Source organism: Centroberyx affinis, unplaced genomic scaffold, assembly GCF_046629955.1.
Source record: "Centroberyx affinis isolate AG114_WGS23_722 - 3 ecotype Tasmania unplaced genomic scaffold, CSIRO-AGI_Caff_v1 ptg000010l_1, whole genome shotgun sequence".
In the NCBI taxonomy this organism is placed as follows: Eukaryota; Metazoa; Chordata; class Actinopteri; order Beryciformes; family Berycidae; genus Centroberyx; species Centroberyx affinis.
This window is the reverse complement of record NW_027278726.1, coordinates 106,861-126,049: the sequence shown is the minus strand read 5'-3', so window position 1 is coordinate 126,049 and position 19,189 is coordinate 106,861. Positions and strand designations below refer to the sequence as shown.

Sequence of the window (19,189 nt, the reverse complement as noted above, 5' to 3'; positions counted from 1 at the left end):
TATGAGGATCCCTTGAGGGCAGGGAGAAAAAAAAGTGTGTGTGTGTGTTGTGGCAATCCGCTAGCCTACCTCTATGCCCTACTACCTGGAGGGGGGAAAACAACCCTCCCAGGTAATTGTGGCTGAGCTGGGTGTGACCCTAAAGAATGTCAAACAAAGAGAGAGTGGCTGCCTGCCTGCTGTGGAGGGGAATAGAGGATTTTGCCATTCGTGTTAATTTCCCACAGCAAACACAGGATCAGCAGTCCCCCGCTTGTGGACAGACCAGCCCTCACCTGCTCTCTCCGCTACAGCACTGACTGTGGAAAGGTAAGCCCGTGTTTTCCTATGACCTTGGAACTTGTTCGGTGAAATCTACCCCCTCTGCTTGTTTTCCCTTCGGATCTGAGTGACAAATCCCAGTTTTCTGGTACCTATTCCCGGCGCAAATCTATTTACCAATGGTGTGGATAAGTGTTCAAGGCTGCCTGAAGCCAAAAGGAGGGAGATGTATGAGCCAAGGGAGATCTTACAGTAAGTGAAGTTTGCTCTCGGGCTCTGTGAGCTTTGTCATGGCTGAGTTGGGATGAATAACGCCTCTGTTCTCAGAGAAGATCAACGCACTGAGAAAAAAGAGCCTCTAAAGATCCAGGTTGTGTGGTCTGCCTTCTTGGTGAAATCAAAAGGTCTGGGTTAATAAGGTGGTTTTCATCGATTTCAAAAAAAAAAAAAAAAATCTATCTGGCTTCGTTTCACAGTTTCAAGGACCTCTATTGCTGTGGCAACCTTTGTAGTGCCAACAGCTATGTAAAGGTGTAATTACGATTGCTTTGACTGGGGCCAAATGTTTTTAAATGTCACTTGAACTGCTAACCTCATAAAAGACCTGTCAGAATATGATGATGAAATGTTCAACATTATCTTCAATGATACATTTTCAGTATTTTTATTCTTTCCTCCTATATGTTTGTCCTCAGAGGTCAGAACAGTTCTCTTATATTAAGTCCTTGACAACTGACATGTTTTTTGGGGACGATTCTAGCTGGTGAACAATGGGTTTTAATGCGTTACTTATATGAGTTTTATTCTTCATTTGGCCTTTTTCATAACAACTAATTGACTCCACCTGAAATTTGTTGTTAAAAATATGGTCAGGTTTAATCCCATCTGAGTTCTGCCAAAAAATTTTGATCATATTTTCCCTTTACTCCTGAGCATATTCATTAAATATATGTTTTTTCCATCCCTCATCCTGCGCCTCAAAGCCCAGAAAGAAGTCATTTACACTGCTCCCATACCGACCCACATAGGAGAAATGTTTGTCACCCTGATGGAGCTGATTAAAAATATGGGCACAGCTACAGTTTATGCTGATGCAGGTGAGGAGGAGAATGTGAGACGCTGAAAGGAGAAGCCAGACAGAGACTTGCCCATACAGTATGCAGGCCGAACACGTTTTGTCCTGCGCTTCACTGAGTGAATCCCCAGTGGGTTTCAATAGAAATGCTCATATTGTGGCAGCAAAAAGATTCTCTCTAAGGACCGGTCCATCAGTGCTAAAAAGGCCTTTCCCCTCATGGATAGGACATTGGAGATTATAATGCCTAGCCTGTTTAGCAGTCTTATTCGTTATTTAAAAACCAACTATCACGCAGGCAATGTGCCTATAGTTTGATATGATGTTTGACATTTAGCATGCCATAATAATATAATAATACTAATACTCATACTAATAACAACAACAACAATACTACTACTACTACTAATATTATTAATAATAATAATAATAATAATATATACCCTAACAACAACAACAATAACCACCGCTATTTATAAAGCACTTATCAAAACAATGTTACAAAGTGCCTCACAAAATCAATAAAAAATGTAAGTAATAAATAAAAATGCAAATGTGACCAAAAAATTACACATAGAATAACAAAACCAACAAAACAGACCATAGTTCACGTAAAAGCAAAGTGTATTTTACAATAATCCAACACATGGGGAAATAAGTGTTGATAATAGATTTTATTGGGTTTGATCCCATCGTCTCTGCTGGAGTTTTTGCGCCCGGCCATGTGTTCCTCCGAGGGGTAAAGAAAATGCTGAGTCGGGCTCTGACGCTGCTGAACGGGGGGGGGGGTTGCTAAATGTGCTGACACAGGCTTTGACGTCAACACGGTCCCTGAGAGGGCAAGGCCCCAACATACACCCCCACTTCTCATTTACAACACAGCAAAACCTCTAAACGTTACAATGCTGCACATATATGAAGTTATCAAAATGCATCATCAGGCTGTACGCAACATTTTTCAGCCATGGGACTCACATGCGTCTCTACTACTACTACTACCACATCTACTTCCTGCATCCTTGCTGCTATCCTTGTTATTCTGTCATTTGTCAGCTATAATGAGACTGTATTTGTAGAGCTGAGCAGCAGCCATAAACTGGCTTTGGGCTGCCTGCATAGGACGGCTCCACTGATGTTGCATTATTTTTAAAGGAAAAAACACTTGTAGACTGATAAAAAAAACAGCTATTTTTGATGTACCTCGCATTTCTGGGCCCATTTTGTTGTTTGGTGTATTTTTCTTATTCTCGCAGATAACTGGCCAAACGTAGACAACGGGACATCATGTCAGGATATTTCCAGTGCAGCTACAATGGAGCTGGATAGCAGAAAATTTTTCATTTATCTAAAACATCAGTGGTAAATGTCAGGTTCCATTGTAGAGAGGCAAAGAGACCAATTTCTCCACCGACAGTAGCCTCAATAGACCAGAATGCAATGCAGTCACAGGACATACGTTGAGTAAGGGGAGATACAGACAAGTGTGACCCACAGCTGAATGGTCACTCCGTCAAGCTATGTATACGCCCATACAGCCACCTTTTGACTGAAGTAGAAGAAGACGAGGCAGATTGAGGGAAAGTGTTACACCATAAAGGTCAATTACAACACTTGATGGCAAAATAACTCCTGGAATGAGCTAAATATCTCAAACCCAGAGGGAATTTTCCTTTTCCTCGTCTGCTTCTCTTCCTCCTTCCTCCTCCGCTCCTCCACTTTGCCGTCATAACCCTGGCACACAATAATGAAAACACATAACAATACATGAAGATGACTCATCGGACCACATTACTGTTTTCCGTGGCTCAGGGCTCCGGGTCTCGAGCTCCTGACACTGACAGGTTATGCATGTTTGTCTGTTGGCCTTGGATACAAGAGGTTTCTGAATGGCAGACTGACACAGTTACCAGCTTTGTGAAGCTCAGTACAGGTTTTTGTTGAGAGTGTTCAGTTCTGTGTTAATCATCGAGTTTGTGTTTAGTTAACTATCCTATTATGTGTCTGTCAATCTCTGTCTTCATATGACTTGTCTGTGTAGCTGTGTAGCCGACTTTGTAAAAAAAAAAAAGTTACTCTTTCATTTTGTCTAGCTGCTGTATATTCCCTAATAGCGCAATAAATAGTGAGTGTCATTGCTGTTTTCCTATTACTGTCACTGTGGGAGAGACAGACTTTAATATCCACCTAGTCTTCAGTACCTTTACCCCCCCCCCCCCCCCCCCCCTTTCCAACTGCCGTCCTGACTCGCTGCCTCTATTCAGAGGAGCGTCCCATTTGTCCTCTTGTTGTTTTGGATCTTGGGGAATGAGTGGGAGATTGAACAACTTGCCTTTAGATTGGCGCTTGATAGGAGGAGTGAATGGGCTTCTTGTCAGCCTGAGTCAACCCAGTGCCCCTATAGATGTTATTGACTGTTCCAGCAGGAGTGTTTTACCTCCCAACAGAACACACACATACACTCACACACACACACACACACACACACACACACACACACCACAAATTGGCTCCATTATTAACTGTTTTGTGCCGTGATGTGTTGCTAGGCTGCGGCCCAGGCTTTCGTTGTCATTTTTTTTTGTGGTGTGTTTCTTTCTCTGTGTCTCTACCTCCTCCCCCTCACATCTCCCCCCCACCTCACATCTCTCTCTATCTCTCTGTCTCTCTCTCTCTCCTCCCTCTCTGTGTGTGTGTGTGTGTGTGTGTGAGTTTGGGTGCGGGCCGTTAAACTAGGCGTGGAAGCGATCTTGAGAAAAAGGGAGGGATCGCTGGGTCAATATTTGTTTTGGAAATACAGAACGTCATGTGCACTTAACTGGAGCGACTCTGACTGTATCCTGCAGCCTGCTGGAATGCATCTCCTCTACAGCTTCTAGGGTCCAACTCTCTGTCACTGAAAATAACTAATTAACCCCATTGGATGCGCTCAATAGTAATTCCTCAATGCAATTGTATAATCATTTGTGATCAATTGCAGGATATTTAAGTATGGAAGGTTAATGTGGCTGCGTGAAGTACGCACAGAGGATTTTGGGCGTGCGTTTGCTTGCACACAAGTTTAATGGAAACCTTGGCTGCTGCTTCTTCCCATTGGGGAAGGATGGGAAGGATAGGAATCTCATGGAAAATTAGACCATGGCCTTTCCTCCTGTCCATGTCTTTGTGCTAAAGCATTGCCTGTAAAATTGTATTATGCAAGATTTTTATGTAAGAATCCATCCATTTTATCAGCCTAAATCACAAAGTAGGGCTGCAATAGAGAAGAGTGTCCCATCCCCACTAATTGAGTAACTGCTGTAGATTCCTCCTATTTGCCTAAATTGTTAGTCAAAGGCGGGAAATCTTCTCCACACAGGAAGTGACAAATCAAAAATGGGAAATGTATGTTTCTCATCTGTTTAGTATCCTTTAGTGTGAAGCATCACAGACCAGCTAGGTTGGTAAACATGAGCATGCTGAGTGCAATTTACTGACATCACAATACATCATTTCTGGCTACTGTAGTAAGAAAGTAAGTAAAAGTAGTAAGTAAGTATGGGTATTGATGTTAAACAGTTACCTCTCACTGCCATTTTGGAGCTGCCAGTGTGTCAACACTGCATTGGAAATTGCAACTTTAAATATCATGCACTTAGAATTAAATTTTGCACACACAAAGATTGAATTTACACAATGTGCTTGAGGCACTGATTGTAGAAAACATATGTTTATGTCCAAAATAAATGGTAGGCTATATCAAAAGATGAGGGTCTTAATGACAACTGCTTTCTACTCATTGACGAGCCCCTCTTCAATTGCATTGCTCATCACACACCAATCGAATGCTCATGGAATGTTTGAATGACATTTGGAAAGCAACACAGTGGGATTTGTCCTTGATATGACCAATGCACATACAGTATATATATATATATATAGAACCGTCCCAGGTGGTGAGATACAGTGCCAGAGATACTGCTAAAACATCCTTGGACACCCTGTCCGGCTGGTGCAGAACACCTAGGATTGAAAAGATGTACATGTTACCTGGAGTAACAAGGGGGAGGAATGTTGGCTGTTTGATCTGCAAATCAATCTCCACAAGTCGAGAACATTACCCATGCAGAAATACTGGATGTACTGGGCTCCTGTGAAACTCAGCCAATTTAAATGATTTGTTGACACCCTCTGTACATGCTGGTGATGCGCTCTCCTTTGATGATCCCTTCAAAACCCGACTAGATGATTGACACGTCTAGCTTAGTTGTGAAGAGTTGTAAGATAGATTTAAATGCATCCATGTGCTATACCATACCATACTATACCATATCCTATTTGATGTCTTTTGCATGCATTAGTATGAAGATTTCTTGTTTTACATCATGAAACTGATGGAACTGAATCTGTGTATCGTAATGTGAAGGTGGACACGCCTTGATTTACATATCTTCACCTCAATGTTTCTTCTGGAAGCCTTGTATCCCCGCAGTAACTCCAGGGTTGGAATCTGTGGAGCATTAAAACTTAAAACCAAAACCATTCAGCGAGACACTTAGGTCAAGGTCTGGATTGGGCCCAGGTTGAACGCTGTATGGAGCTTCATGATGGACTTGAACCTCAATTTGATGGACGACTCCTTGTGGATCAGTTCTTTACCCCTTTGTTTCAACAAAAGTTGTCGTGAATTGTCGGGCCCTATGAACACAAGTCTAATCCTGATCCTTGCTGCGTGGCTACAGGAACTTTCCCATCCTTGTGTACCCTGTTGCCTCTGTTAGGGCGGAAGGGATGTTTGACACGGTGTACGAGTGGTTCTGGTGGGACCGAATCTGGCTGCCGGTCAACCTGACGTGGGCGGACCTGGAGGACAGGGAGGGATGGGTCTACGCCAAAGCCTCACACCTCTACGTCACCGGCCCCTACGCTGTAACCTTCTTACTCATCAGATATCTGTTCGAAAGGTGAGATCCTCATGCCGCAAACCTACTCTTCCACATGGTTACTCTGCAGCTTTGTCATTCTCCGGCAAAGCATTGGACAGTATATTACAGTATATTATGATGCGCTTTGCTAACACTGCCAAGGGAAATGAGTTTCATAGTTCAGTGATTTCTAAGCACAGTTACCCAGAGTTTCTCTACTGAAGCGAGAGTTTTAAGGAATGCACTGACATGTCAGTAATAACTATTAGGGTTCGACCGATATGGGTTTTTGAAGGCCAATACCGATATTTTTGGGACAAAGCTGCCGATAGCCGACACTCAATATCTTCAAATTTGCCCATTTTAATGCCAAAACATTCTCAAAAATTACAATTATTCAGTGTTTCCCCTAGAATCTAAATCTTGTCACGATGGAAAAGCCTCTGAAACAGCATTTAGACCATCATGGGACACTAAAACCCAGGATGCTACTACTACTACTGCTACTACTACTACTACTACTACTACTACTAATAAAACATATTCATGAATACTTGTGTGGAATCCGATCAAAAGGTCGCATTAGAGTCATTTCAGGTGAAATATAAACAACCGGTATAATATTGATACAAAAAAAGTATTATTATATGTATCTATTGACTGAGTGGACCTGTATTAGTCTAACAGTAGTATCTATGTCCTTTCCTTACGTGACTGCTGCTGTTGTTGGAAGCCTTCCTCTACGTTGCTAGAGGGAAGTAGCTATCTAGTTTCAATTTAACCTTTGTGTGTGTGTTTGCTCCTATCCATTATGCTCTGTCCCATGCAGGTTCATAGCGACGCCTCTTGCAGCCTCTGCTGGGATCAAGGAGAAAGTCCACCTGAAAGTAGTGGACAACCCCATCCTGGAACTGTACTACATATCTCACTCTAGAAATCCTGGTCAGGTAAACAAATCTTCTCTCAAACCCTTCAGTGCCGATGCTTATATTTTTTGGACTGAAGCCATTGATAGCTGATATTTTGTGCCGATATTCAGTATCTTTATGTATAAATTTGGCTATTCTCATGCCAAAATCTTCAGTGTTCAGTAAGCATTCAGTGTTTCCGCTATAATTTTATTTTTGTCTGGGTGGAAAAAACCTCTGGAACAACATTTAGACCATGAGACACTAAACCCAGGGTAATAATCTTTCTCTGAGCTTACGCCAACTGACATTCCTACCTGTGATACAGACCACAGACCACAGACCACTAATGGTGTCTACACACATTACACACATATTACTAATCCCTCCTTGTGTGTGTGTGTGTGAGTCTGGCTGTGTGTGTGTGTGTGTGTGTGTGTGTGTGTCTGCCCCCCTGCTGTGTGTTTCTTCAGAGGGGTCCAGACTTTTGATGTTTCTATCTATCTAGTCCACAACATCTAAGACATCGTATATAGAACTAAATAACTATATTTCTCTGAGGATCACAGCATTTGTGTGTGTGTGTGTGTGTGTGTGTGTGTGTGTGTATGTGTGTGTGTGTGTTCACTCCTATCCAGGCAGACATTGATGGGCTGTCTAAGAAAAGCAGTTGGTCGGTGAGGCAAGTTGAGCGCTGGTTCAGGCGAAGACGCAACCAGGACCGTCCTGGAGTCCTCAAGAAGTTCAGAGAGGCCAGGTCAAAACTCTCTCTGTGTGTGTGTGTGTGTGTGTGTGTGTGTGTGTGTGTGTGTGTGTGTATACTGATAATACTGCCTTACTTCCAATAACCACAGTCCATGTGTCTCCCCTCTGGTTCCTGCAGCTGGAGGTTTGCCTTCTATCTGTTGGCGTTCATCGGAGGAATAGTAGCGCTTTACGACGTGAGTAGCCTATATGTTCGTAACATGAGTCCATCAGTGACCGGGTCCTCATCCACAAACACAACATCTTCCTATTAAGCTCTGTGGCATGGCAGCAACTCCCAAGAAGACACCACAACTGCTGTTTTTCATTCTTAATGCAAGCTTTTATGTTGGACGCAATAAAAGAGCAGCATGTAGTCAAGAACAAAACAAAACAGCAGCAGCCTGTTGGGAGTTGCTCTCATCCTAACTGAGATTTTTAATGTGAATATATTAGTGTTGTTTTTGCTCATAGTGTTTGAATAAATGCCATTTTGTATGTAACTCTGTCCAAAATGAGTTTGATAAGAGGTGTGACTACAAAAAGAGATGCTGTTGCCAGACATGCAAACAGCTGAAGCATAAAGGGTGGAAGTAGACTTTCATTTACTCATTACTGTAACTGAGTAGCTTTTTTGTGGAGCCTACTTGTTGAGGTTGGTGAAGTCTGTAATTATAATTATTAAATGGTTTGTGTTAGCCTGGTTGTTGCTAGCTAGTTTGCTAGCCTTGCTAGCTATTTGGAAGCTAGTAGCAAAAGAAACGTGACATAGTAATGTTATTGAATAATGGGGATGGACATTTTCAGGTATTTTAAAACACAGATTGAGTAATGAAGTGAATTTTTTCGTATTTTAAGAATGCTCAGCATAGTCTTACAGTAGGCTAACAATATCTCATTGAACTCTCTGTCCTTGTTTTTATATTGCCTGAGCAAGAGCATAATATACTCTTACTCGTACTCTCTTACTCTTAGTAGCTACATTTAAAATTTCTTAACTAACACGATGTATCTATGTCTTTTCATTTAGGATATTTTGGTATTCCACCATTGGGCATTTCTCTCTCGCAAAGTGCAGCAACATGTAATTGGCTTACAATAAGTAGGCTACAGCTGGGAACACATGCACACAGACACACACACACACACACACACACACACACACACACACACACACACACACACACACACACACACACACAAACACACTTATACAAGCAAGAGGCCTGGGAAAGGCAGCAGACTGAGAAGACACTCATTTTGGCTGAAATAGAGCATTACTCTTGAGTCATTCTGCTGCGGAGCGAGACAATGAACAATGAGTACAGGACAGGAAAATGGAAAACCAGAACAACAAGCAATGTCTGCAGCGCTCTGCTGTATTTTCAAATAAAGTGTAATGATGAAATGCTGTTTTGTCCCTATGGTTTTGCAGAAAGAATGGTTTTATGACACTCGGGAAGTATGGACGGGTTTTCCAAAGCAGGTTCGTATGCAGGAGTAATACTGTGTGTTGTGTGTTTTTTAAATTTAGGAGTTTGAATTTGAATTGGCAGTAATACTAATACATCAGGATATTACAATCAGTATCATGTCATTAAAGGAATAAACTAAGTTTTTGGGAGATTGTCCCAATGCCCCATGCTAACACTTTAGCATACACTATGTTGAGTGATACAGGCCGCTAGCATTATCTCAGTAGTAAGAAAAAGAGAACTTACAGCAGGTACAAAGATTATATACGTCTAAGTCAGTTTTGTGTAGGAGATTAGTCAAATTTACACAAAATATGATAAAAAAAATAACTTTATTTTCCCTGTTAACGAAGTGAAAGCGGTGGCCGAAGATAGACTGTGTACAGCTAAAAATCACTGCACAGTGGATGAATACATGGTTGTTCACCTGAAAATAAACCTGGCAACATATTGAGTTAATAATAATTTCTTTTTAAAATGTATGACAGACCATTTAACAAAAAAGTCAGTCCTACCAACATGGTGTATTCTAAAGTGTTAGCATGGAGCATCAGAGCCAACAATCTACCTGGGACACATGGATGATTTTAGTGTCTATGTCCTCATCTCTTTATGGCTAAGCTGACCAACGGGACAATCTCCCCAAAACTTGGTGTATTAGTTTTACTATGCGGTTGCCCCATAAAATGTTCAACCCTCTAAATTTTTTATTCTATGTGTTTATTATATCATGCTCTGATTATTCAACAATCATGCACTCACAATGTGCTTATAATGCCTTGAGCACCACTTAAAGTCAAATGTTACTAAATAACTCTAACAGGACTACTTTCGTGTAAATGTCCAGTTTTATAGCCTTTCTGGTCCATTAAACCCTGATAATTCTCACCTTGGGTCCAAATGAAACAACACTCAGGTCCTTATTTAGCAATGGTGCTGTGTTGTAGTTGTTTTTACGAGGGGGGGAATGTGCATCTGGCTTGGATCCTGGCTGTGCTCCTTACTATGTAAAATAGACCCTCATCATAAAAACTATGATGTCAGTCAGCCTGGCACACTGCGGCGGCAGGATTATGTATGATCCCAGACCTACATTATCAAACAGTGCTTGCCCTTGGAGGATGGAGCTGAATGGGAGATGCTGGTTTAGAGTTGCACAATAGAGTGATATAGAGTTCCTTCCTCCCAGCTAGAGGGCTTCAGACAAAGAGAGTAGGCCTTAAGGGACAAATCTTTGTTTACAGGCTTTTTCTGTGTGACTGAGATTCACTGTAGGTTCATGTTACATACCATCCTCCCCTCCCCATCTCTCTCTCTCTCTCTCTCTCTCTCTCTCTCTCTCTCTCTCTCTCTAGTCCATGCTGGAGTCTCAGTACTGGTATTATATCTTGGAGATGAGCTTCTATGGGTCTCTTCTCTTCAGTGTTGCCTTTGATGTGAAGAGGAAGGTGAGTAGCGGCTGTTAGAGGCCCAGCACTGTTCAACTTGGCTCAATCTCTGCACTCCTGATGTGTAATCCCCCACTTGTTGTTCTAGTTATATTTCTAAGCCTCTTAGTTTCTCTTATTCTCATATTAGGGGCCCGGCTTGAGTTTTATTTGGCCATACAGTATATATGTTCACATAGATTCATGAAGTGTTTGACTTGAACTTGGAAGTGAACATTTCTCAATGTTCACAACTCATTGTAGTGCAGAAAATATAAGAGGTCAGCTTTAGTTCAAATCTTGCAAATGACACAAATGCAAACAAACTTTTCACAGCCTCAAAAACAAGCTCATTAAATACAGTAACATTTTAACCCTCATGTAATGCCAGCCCTTGTATCTATGGCCCAGTCAATCATTTTGAGAGTAGAAATGTCATCAATCAAATTAATCCAAACGAAAACAAAGCCAGTAATGGGGTGACCGTATGTCCTCTAGGGGCGACACACTGCCATCATGGATTGGAGCTTTAAAACATGTTACCTTGCCACAATTAAAAAGCTTTGCTTCATGATCAGCATGTCAAAACATTTTCCATTCACAATGGGGCCTCTGAGAAAGGACACGCTTGCTTACTTTTCATGCCAAAAAAATACAAAAAACTAATTTAGCCCATCATGGGACACTGAAACTCTCCAGACCCCATCCAGATTAATGGAGCTGTTTTAGCTGGGTTGGCAGCTCCTTAAGGCAGGGTGAGGCAGGTTTCATGTCAGGTTTTACAGGTTGACACCCTGAAGCTGATAATAAAACATATTTACTAGATGTAATCAGGGAGGAACCTCCATCATATCAGAGCTGGAAGGTTTTTAATACAAGGCCAATAATAGGCCCCATTACACAGCATGCAAACAAATCTTTTTATTTCCCTCCTCATTCAGGACTTTAAGGAGCAAATCATTCACCACTTGGCCACCCTGGTCCTCCTGGCGTTCTCCTGGTGCGTCAACTACATCCGCATTGGAACCCTGGTCATGATCGTCCACGATGCCTCTGATGTTTTACTGGAGGTCAGTCAGGGCCACGCTGGGGCTTAAACTGTAAACTGGCTTACATTTATAGAATAAGTTCGGCAATTTTGGACCTATATATAATATGTCTGTTACATCCCTACATGGACCCACAGAGAATATTGATTCCAGAGTCAACTGTTCTGACTGACACAGTTCCTCCATTACACACACTTACACTAATCAGGAAATCACAGAACAATTTTTCTCTGCCGCAGCACAGACTGCAGTGGGGTGAAAGTGTGTTACTGAGTGATCTAGTTTTGGACGGGTCAAGTCAGATTATAAACAGTTTGGTGGAAGACGATCCACTGAATGGAAATGGAGCGGTGCTGTTACTTTTCCGGCTGGTGATATAAATGTGTTGGTTGGTCGCCATATCTTTTTCACATACTGTTTTTTTTTGTGAGATATTTTGACAAACCCCATTTGGACTCATTGTTAGCAGCAACAGGCAACAGAGCTCGCTGTTTAGACCAATGGCTGACTCTGGAGCCAATATTGTCTGTGGGTCCAAGTACTACAGGTATGTAAGGGACAAACATATTGGTCCAGAATTGCCGAACTTATCCTTTAAACTTAAAAAAAAGTAAAAAACAATAGAATAAGATTTAGGAATGAAAGGGAAGAAAAGAGTCCTCAGGTCCTTGTTCCAGTCAAACCAAACAAACTGTCCCTGACTTGGTGGATTTAGTGCAGCAGGATCTCGTCTCTGAGGAGCCATCAGGCCTCCATGTATTCCATCGTCTCTTCCAAACAACAACATTTTCCGACACTGTCTCTCTTAGAAAGCACCTGCTGTTGTCAGTAAAGGCGTAGGTTTTGAGATGATCTAAACGATTCAAAACGGCCAGAGAATACAAAGTGCTTGGAAGTGATTACTGACAAAAAAGGAGATTTATGCAGCCTATTTAATTCAGTAACAGCTTGCTGTATGTTTTTGATTGTGGATAACTAACAACACGATTCCTCTTTCTTTTAGTCTGCCAAGTTATTTAACTATGCCAAATGGGAGAAAACCTGCAATACTCTTTTTGTTGTGTTTGCCATAGTGTTTATGGTAACACGACTCATCATCTTCCCATTTTGGTAAGCTGATAAATGAAGTGTGTGTGTGTGCATGTGTGTGTATGCATGTATGTGTATGCATGAGCATGCTGCATGCAGTCTATGTTAGGCAATACGTTCTTTGACATGATATAGACAGAACTGTATTTATTTGGACACATAATTCCAAGTCATTTCTCAGGAACCTTTACTGTTTTCCTGCTGTTTGCCTGCATTTTGTGTTGCTGATCATATACCAGAATAACACATCATTTTATTCTTCACATCAGTCGCTTCATTCATATGCAGCCGACGCTTGGATTATCTACCCAGCTTGACTGAATCGCAGACTGAATAATAGACTGTTTATGCACAACAAAATCAACGTGAAGTTTCAGTTGCACTGGGCTTGACTTGTTTATATGAGTTCATCTGGAATAAGAGTAAATTAATCCTACAAACAGATTATTAGGCTGCATGTGCACATAGTCAGTGTCCTGGTCGTCATGGACACCGCTGATACAAATGTTGTTATGCTGTTTCTGGATCTTCTTGGAAATACGATGGCATCTGTTTTCATTGCCTATACTCAGATGATAGACATGTTTACCTCGGGTTGTTTTCTCCGTAGAATCCCTGCTGCTGAGCTGACAGCATTTATTATTCCAGCAGAATAAAACTATTACTGACTGGCTAAATGGTGCCAACCTAACAATTTGGTTGACTGCATTTACAATAATAATACAAACAATATATCAAATTTGATGAATTGTTAAGTACATGAAAGTCCAGCTACTCTCTCATCATACTTCTTACGGTATTTGACTTGTATACTGATAAAGAACCATTTTTCAAGATCTTATGTTCAATGTAATGTCTTTTTCCAGTCATGGCCCAGGAAGGTAGAGATTGTGGCTTATTGTTTCTATGCTGACTGTGTTTCAGGCTGATCCACTGTACCTGGGTCTACCCTGTAGACCAGTACCCCCCCTTCTTTGGCTACTACTTCTTCAACGTGATGCTGGTGGTTCTGCTCTTCCTGCACATATTCTGGGCCTACCTCATTCTCTGCATGGTCAGGAAATTCCTCTTTGGCATTGTAAGTCTGTCAGCAGTTGGGGGCAATGGTTTTAACCAATTCATATATTCATATATACGTTGTTATGTGTTACCTGTCCTCTGCTAGGGAGTTTTAACACATAAGATCTGAATCTGACTGCTGCCAGCAATACAGCTGCAATTCTCCCAGTTTATGTGAACTTCACTTAGCTAGGTGGGTGCAGACATTAAAGCAATAGGAGTTTTTGGTAGATTGTCCCGTTGGTCAACTTACCTGTTATACTCCATGCTAGCACTATAGCATACACCAGTGATTCTCAACCTTTTTCATAACAAGGACCCCTAATTTAGTCCACATTAGGGCCATGGACCCCCATTTGATGAGATTTTGTCTCTCAGACCCAATTCTGAGAATATCTTTATTGTCGGAATGATTTTGTCCAGAATTCCATGACTATCTGTATTGTAGGTATAGAGATAACAGTGAAGCTATGATCAAAACAGTCATTCTTCTACATTCTCTCATTGTGTTAATGAATGACAGAATGTATGAAATAATGCTGAAGTTTAACAATTGATCAATTTGCTGGGGATGTCCGAGGACCACCAGGGGTCCTTGAGGGGGTTCCAGGGGGTCCCCAGCAAACTGTTGAATTGTTAAACTTCCAGTGGCAGAATGACTGTTTTGATCATAGTTTCTCTGTTATCTCTCTCCCTACAATACAGATAGTCATGGAATTCTGGACAAAATCATATCTAACAATAAAAATATTCTCAGACATACAAAATCGCATCAAATGGGGGTCCGTGGCCCTATTGTGTACTAAATTAGGGGTCCTTGATATGAATAAGGTTGAGAATTACTGGTCTAGGGACTTGACAGCAGTAAACCCAGGGCTGAACTCAGTGGAGATGAGTGTGTGGTTGGAGGATCAGAAAGGCTTCAGATCTCCTGAATTGATGAACATGTGTTCAATGGGTCGATTGGGTTGTGCAAATCATTTCACATCTCAGAGTGTTTTCAGAGATTAGGAATGTAAGTATGGCCCGTGTAGCAAGCGATAATGCAAAACTCCCCCATAATGTAAGAATTGGTAACAATGTAATAAAATGTCCCTCTATAAGAGTCAAAAACAAAAGCTGTTAATGTAATAAATTGCCAGATAATGTAATAACATCACATGACATTGATATGATGCTAATAAGTTAATTTTTTATTCCTGATGTCAAACATTATTACATTAACTGGCGATTGTTGTATTTTACGGTGAGTACCTTTTGTTAAATTAGCACAATATCAGTCTGAAGATGTTATTACAATATCTGGCATTCTGTTACAATGACAGGTTTTATTCCACTCTTGGCTCATGAAGAGGGAAATTTTTACTACATTTTGACCAATTATTACACTGTCAGTTGCTACGGCCCATAACAATGCTGATAATGAATCCGAGCCTCGTTCGTCTTCAGTTGCGGCCCGTAACTGCAGGTGTTCACATTTTAACAGCTCTGGTGTTGAAACCTCTCTTGCCCTTGCCAGCATGTTTGAGTGTCTCGTCTAAACGCCACCGATCGTTGCTGCTTTGTTCTCACTCTACTCGCGTCCATCTGTGTACAGGCTGGGCTGGCCTGTGTACTGCTCTGTTAGAAACAGCTTGCCTGGCTGCCAGACGCTATTACTGCACCACACACACACACACACACACACACACACACACACACACACACACACACACAAGACAGATTGTTGCTATGGGCACCTAATTATTTTTGACTTAACGCTAAGAAATATATTTATGACAGACTGACGCATCGAGAGCAGCCTGATTTAGGAGAGGAGTAAACATTATGGAGAGTTCAAGTTCTCACTGGGTTTGATTGACAAAGTCCCAAAATCCTGCTCATTGTTTGTTGCTGCAGCTCAGGTTTCAAATATGCTTTCAGGTGGACGTTTTGTTCTCTTTGCCTTCGGCTATTGGCTCCACCAGCCGCCTGCTGCATTTGCAAATGGCTGCACACCTTCGTCTCTTCCTCCTTTCCTTCCCTCGCTTCCTATCTCCTCGTCTCTTCCTCTACATCTGCTTCTCTCACCACCACCCCACCCCCCCACTCTCCTTTCTCTTGTTATAGTTGACCAGAGATGAGAGAAGCGACAATGAGGAGGAGGAGGAGGAGGAGGAGGAAGACAGCAGCCCGGCAGAGGAGGAAGAAGAACGACAGCACAAGCTTGGCAACGGAGTAGGAGCTGGTGAAAAGGAGGGCAAGAACGGCCGCTTTGGACGCTTATCTCTGTCGGGAAACACCTGCCAGTCAAAGACGGTGTACTGACCGACTCTCAGTGTGAGCCGTGGAGCCTCAACGCAGAGCACGGGGTGCGGAGAGGTAGAACAACACCAAACACATTTCATCCCACGTGGAAAGAAAAACATAAGGATAACATTTGATTTATTACTTCAGAAGCTGGAATACGACCTAGCCCCCCCCTCCTCAAAAAAAAAAGAAAGAAAAGCCCTGCTGTGCTCATCAGGGCTCCAGTGCTTTGAACAATGCGCGCACACAGAGAAAGAGACTGGAAGATGTTCTTGGCTCTTTTTCTTTTACATCCAAAACTCCCCCCCCCCCCCCCCCCCAGTGTTGTCGGTGGCAGGGTTTCAGTTGAAAGCCCCGCAGGTCGACAGAGAGCGGCGAACCAAACAAGCAAACAAAACACAAAGCCCAGTGTTTGTTCATCATCACGTCTAATTTGTTCCGTATTGTTTCTGAACCGCAGAGCTAGTGCGCCGCCGAAACATTCCCCCAGCTGCTTCGCCTCAATGTTTCATCCATCAAGGCCTGCTGGCTTTTATATCAACCTTCTGCTGGCTCGCCGGGGTTATTTATGGTCACTGGGAGACGAATGGGATCCAGTATCACCGTGGACTTCTCCAGATGATTGTGGGGGGTGGGGGGTGGGGGGGGGGGGTGGGTCACATCGCTTTGCTCGCCTCCATGCGGAGCAAAAATGTGTAAGAGAGTCTATGTTCGAAGCCGCACTGTCCAGCTGGGCCCTACTGTACCGAATCATGTCCCACCTTACCGTTTAAAGGAAAAAGTCCATGAGAAAACACTTTAACACTGTTCAGAACCGCTATTGGCGATGCACCCTTCATTTCTGGGTTTATTTTCTTGTTGGTGGTGGTATATTTGTCCTTATTCCTGTGGATAACTGGCCAAACGTAGACGACGTGACGTCACATCCAGACATTTCCAGCAGCTACAATGGAGTTTGATAGCAGAAAATGTTTCAGCGAACTACAACATCATCAGGTTTTGGTGTCAGTCCCTCAGAACCAAAGAGCAAGAGCTTCTTTCTAGACTCTCCATTTTGCACCGATGTTCAACAAGAGGAGATACCAATGTCTGAACTGACAGTAGCCCCAATAGACCAGAATGCAATGCAGCCACAGCTTGCAGGTTTGCGTCGGTAGCGTGAAATACAACTCCCTCTTTGGCAACTTTTTTGTAATGAACTCTTTTATAACAACAGCACACCACAGCATTGTTCTCTCTCCACTCTCACCTTCTCGACTGGAGAAACTCACTAGCTATCACTACCGCTATTGCTCTCTCCACTTAAACATAAACCGCATAAAGAACCCTCTTTCTGGGGGTTTGCTGAAGGGCCTTCTGGGAAATGTAGGAAATCACTAACTGAAGTATTAGTAGATGAGGCAGGTTGAGGGAAAGTAGGAACACCAAAAAAGTTAATGACAACACTTTATCACAGAAGAACTCCTGGAATGAACTGATCATAAATTGATGATATCTAACAGTGTCGGGTCGGTGTACCTGAGGGAGGATTTCTCCTTTACAATACATACAACATACAATACAATACAACACACACTGTAGATCAGCTGTAATGTGAACAGATGGCATTTCAATCTTTTACATTCAAGACAAACCCATTTGGGAATGTTTACTCTTGTCTTAAAGCGTCATTGCTGTGCCAATGAACTCTGAAGTATTTCTGTTCTCCGCAGAATTGGTGAAAACAAAACAAGGAAAACCGGTGATATGATTGTGACGCTTGATGTAATTCCAAAAAAAACATTATAACATAACATAACATAACATAACATAACATAACATAACATAACATATAACACATAACACATAACACATAACACAGAACACAGAACACAGAACATAGAACACATAACACATAACACATAACATTATAGTCAACATTTTTTGAAGTGTATTTATTATATTGAAGTATTGTGCGAGGTGGTGACTGTGTGGATGACATGAATGACAGTCCGTGTCGTCACATCAGTCCCGGGGAACCACAGAGAAACATTTCAGCAGCATTTAACTAACACACTGAGGAAAAAGCCTTGAGGCTAAAATGTGTAGCAGCATCAAAGACGCTTGACTGAGCTTTAATTGTTGTTATGTAAAATGCATTTAATACAGTCCAATGAAGTGTAGTATGTTGTATGAAGGGTCTTAAATAGGACAAATAGCTTAGAGGATTAGTCTAAAATACAGCACTTTTTCTGTATTTTTTGTGCTACAACAATAAAATGGTGAAAGATATGAGTGTGTTACAGATTGATTTGATATATAATGGTTGATTGCTGACTGTTCTTACTCAGATCTTCTATAGATTCATAGAAATCCATGAGAAAGCGTTGCAGTCGTCTGTTAGTGTGGTCCCACTGTCGCCCACTAGATGGAGCCCATCACCATCGTCTCTGTGGAGTCAGGAGGCAGGATGAGACTGCTGACTGCATCCTCAGCACAACAAAGGACACGATGTCTGGCTTGTTTTCAGTGTTATGCTCCCATTGTGACCGAGTGGGAGTCGCTGTTACCTGTCCGAAGACCCGTCAGATTAATATGGATGGTGCTTAGTGGTGTTTAGTGATTCCCAAACCAGGTCATGCTGAAAACCTGCACACACACACACACACACACACACACACACACACACACACACACACACACACAAGCATTTACTCCAAACCCATCCAAGGTTGTTCTCGCCAGTGTGAGCAGGAATGAAAACAAAAAAGCAAAGGTTGGCCGTTGCTTTCTCTCATCTTGTGGAATGTCAAAGTCGGAGAAGTTGCTCAATGCTGGAGGAATTTGCAGATCTGACTGGAATACATATGACTGACTGGTTGACTGACTGACTGACTGACTGGTTGACTGACTGATACCACACAGACAGTCAC

General features: G+C 42.1%; 1 protein-coding gene across 1 annotated transcript; it reads left to right on the top strand.

Moving 5' to 3' along the window:
- The first annotated feature begins 89 nt into the window (after positions 1-89).
- Positions 90-18,537, top strand: cers3a (ceramide synthase 3a). The gene is made up of 11 exons (XM_071531678.1): positions 90-309; positions 6,094-6,276; positions 7,067-7,184; positions 7,784-7,902; positions 8,029-8,086; positions 9,325-9,375; positions 10,720-10,812; positions 11,733-11,861; positions 12,844-12,950; positions 13,854-14,007; positions 16,098-18,537. The coding sequence occupies exons 2-11, from the start codon at positions 6,104-6,106 to the stop codon at positions 16,293-16,295; spliced, it is 1,200 nt and encodes a 399-aa protein (XP_071387779.1). The 5' UTR covers positions 90-309; positions 6,094-6,103; the 3' UTR covers positions 16,296-18,537.
- The last annotated feature ends 652 nt before the right edge of the window (positions 18,538-19,189 follow it).